Raw genomic sequence first — 2,944 nt, 5'->3', positions numbered from 1 at the left:
AACAGGAGTCCATCCATCCATCCATCCATCCATCCATCACACTGCTTAATCCTCACTAGGGTCGCGGGGGGGCTGGAGCCTATCCCAGAGACAGACAACCAAGCACACTCACATTTACACCTACGGACAATTTAGAATCACCAATTAACCTCAACATGTTTTTGGACCTTGTGGGAGGAAGCTGGAGAATCCAGAGAGAACCCACGCTGCACGGGGAGAACATGCAAACTTCATGCAGAAAGAAAGAAAAGAACAATCCCGGGTGTCCTCACCGGGATGCAAACCGTCAACCTTCTTGCTGCGAGGCAGTGGTGCTAACCACTGCGGCACCTTGCAGCCCTAACAGGAGTTCACTTATTTTAAACATAGTAACTCTCTGTTGCTCTTCTGACACATGTTTCACAAGGCTGATGGCATGTCATGCATGCATGAGAGAGCAAAAAACAAAAATAAACGAAAAGAAGGACAAAAGCAGGGGAAGCGAGTTTGGAAATGAGAAAAAGAAGGCGTGCTGGCTGACCTCTTATAAGAAGTCTGTCTCCTGCCCAAACACCAAGAACAACAGAGCCAGGCGGTGCAGTCTCTAGTAATGAGCTCCCCAGCACATTAAGTCACTTTAATCCACCGCAACGTTTGAAGAACATACAGCAGAAAGTACATTTTGACAACAGAATACTATCCTACCTCACTAATGATTACTCAGAGATGGGAGATGTTACATATACAATGTCTTAAATCATTCTTGTATCATTCTGACTGAATAATCTGAGATGAAAGAAATGCTAATGAAGTGTTTGTGTTTTTAGGATACCTGGGGTACACTAGTGGCTTCTCACTGAGCTGCATGGTTTTCTTCCTCATCTCTGTAAGTTCTCTGATCCTGGCATACATACGTGTGAAAAGTAGACATTGCATTTTTACTTCCTCTTGTTTCTTGTCTGTTGGCAGACATCATTTTCAGATGCACTGGGACCCTCCCACCACCTCTTTAGTATTCCCTCCTCTATCTACTCATAGCCATGGACTAATGTTTGCATGCTGCAGTCCCAGGCTGTATTGGTTCCCTGTTTTTCTCTGACCCAGTTTTGGCTGTGTGAGCTGTAATCCACTCATTGCGCTCTCTCTCTCTCTCTCTCTCTCTCTTTCTCTCTTTCTCTCTCTGTCTCTCTCTCTCTTTTTCTGGCTCACTCAGTGACATATTTTCTGCCTGTCTGTATTTGGTATTAACTGTGCCCTGCAGGCCTTTGTTTCTGCCTAACACCTCTCGTCTCTGCACTCTACAGGTCATCTACAAGAAGTTCAATATCCCTTGCCCATTCGTGGACTTTGCGATTAACAGCACTGCCAGTGTGATGAACGTCACAGACCCTGGTGGGGAGGACAATCCTGCCTGCATCCCCAAAATGGCCAACCTCAACTCACAAGTAGGTTTACGCATGTCACTCACTCTGAAGCTGCAAATGCACTTCCACTGCAATGGCCTCTGACAGTCCCCCACTTATGTCATAGTCATCCTCAGCATGTTGCCACTGCACAATCCAAGCATGGAAATCTGTGTTTGAAGCACTCAGTTGCACTGAAGAAGAGATTGGGACCTTTATCAAGCTGGTAATGGTAGACAATACTCTGTGATTGATGCCAGCCTCAGCGATGGACAGAGACCCTTGAGCTGTCTGAAGAGGTGTAAAAACTGATTTGGCATTCGGATTCTTACATTTAGATCATTAAGTTTGCCCTCTGTGGGCTAAAGAGGCAGTAAATAAGTGAAATGGGAAAGGCCTGACATTTTTCTGACTACTCCTTTTTTACACACAGTACATACCTTCACAGCAGAATGGCCTTAAAAAACCCTCAGTAACAGCTGGATGAACGTGATTGTAGTGTTACATAACTTAACACTCTTGGCACGGTTTTACTTCCCAGAAAATTAGCAAATACAGACAGGTTTTTATTAAATCCTATCAAGTTTTTATTAGCACCCCTCAAAGATGTATGAGACTTTCCTCACCCAGGCTAGTAGGAGCGATCCCTGCTGCTTAGCAGCTTACAAGTAAGGCATTCTTAAATAGGCTAAAGCTGGTCCGCAGCCAAGCCCAAGTTAATCACAGGGAAACAATTAGCTCTCTGTGATGTGTCTGAGGGAGCAATGGGCAGTAAAGCGCGAGGTTGGTGGTAAGACGTCTGGGATGGCGCTGCTGTATCTATGGTGACCTGTTGGGGTTCATTTTCAGACGGCCTACACCATCCCCATCCTGGCGTTCGCCTTTGTGTGCCACCCCGAGGTCCTCCCCATCTACACAGAGCTGCGCAAGTATGTTCTTATGATGGAAAACTCCTGCTAAGTTTGTGTTGGATAAGAAACCAGTTGCATAAGGAAGAGGAAAGCTACTGTGTCTGCTTTGTGCTTGGCTGATCATAAACTATTCACATGCACTGCTTTCACTTTTCTTTTTGAAATTGTTGGCACTGCTTCTATGGTGTAGCATGTTGTTAGTTTAAATGTACCGTCCGGCTTTGAACCAGTTTTGCTTGTTCTCCTAAAAATAATCCTAATGTGCTATTAGTTCTTTGCATATTTCTACCATGTAAGTAGGCCCAGAGCAGAAGATGGTGTCTAACTGTAACTGGGCTAAATTCTTTCTGTGTGGACACAGTGCAGTAATTTGACATTGGGTGCACTGATGTTGTATGTCTGTCTGTGTGTGTATATGTGTGTGTGTGTGTGACATCACATGGCAATATTTTCTGATTTCAGTGCCACCAAGAAAAAGATGCAGCATGTGGCCAACATCTCCATTGCAGTTATGTACGGCATGTACTTCCTGGCTGCTCTTTTTGGATACCTAACTTTCTATGGTGAGGCCTAGTCCTCCTCACACTGCAGAATATTCTATCTATCTATCTATCTATCTATCTATCTATCTATCTATCTATCTATCTATCT

The 2,944-nt window shown here is 44.5% G+C and overlaps 1 protein-coding gene across 3 annotated transcripts in view; it reads left to right on the top strand.

Annotated features, from left to right (window-relative positions):
* The window catches only part of LOC103358733 (sodium-coupled neutral amino acid transporter 3-like), a 29,080-nt gene that overhangs the window by 17,549 nt on the left and 8,587 nt on the right, over window positions 1–2,944 (top strand). For all 3 annotated transcript variants that reach the window (XM_008283814.1, XM_008283813.1, XM_008283811.1), the window contains 4 exons: window positions 807–865; window positions 1,284–1,424; window positions 2,232–2,311; window positions 2,756–2,856. In XM_008283814.1, coding sequence (XP_008282036.1) covers window positions 807–865; window positions 1,284–1,424; window positions 2,232–2,311; window positions 2,756–2,856 — 381 coding nt within the window. The remainder of the gene's footprint in view (window positions 1–806; window positions 866–1,283; window positions 1,425–2,231; window positions 2,312–2,755; window positions 2,857–2,944) is intronic.

This window comes from Stegastes partitus, unplaced genomic scaffold, assembly GCF_000690725.1.
Source record: "Stegastes partitus isolate 25-593 unplaced genomic scaffold, Stegastes_partitus-1.0.2 Scaffold328, whole genome shotgun sequence".
Taxonomy (NCBI): Eukaryota; Metazoa; Chordata; class Actinopteri; family Pomacentridae; genus Stegastes; species Stegastes partitus.
Note: the sequence above shows the minus strand (reverse complement) of the source record. Positions and strands in the feature narration are given on the sequence as shown.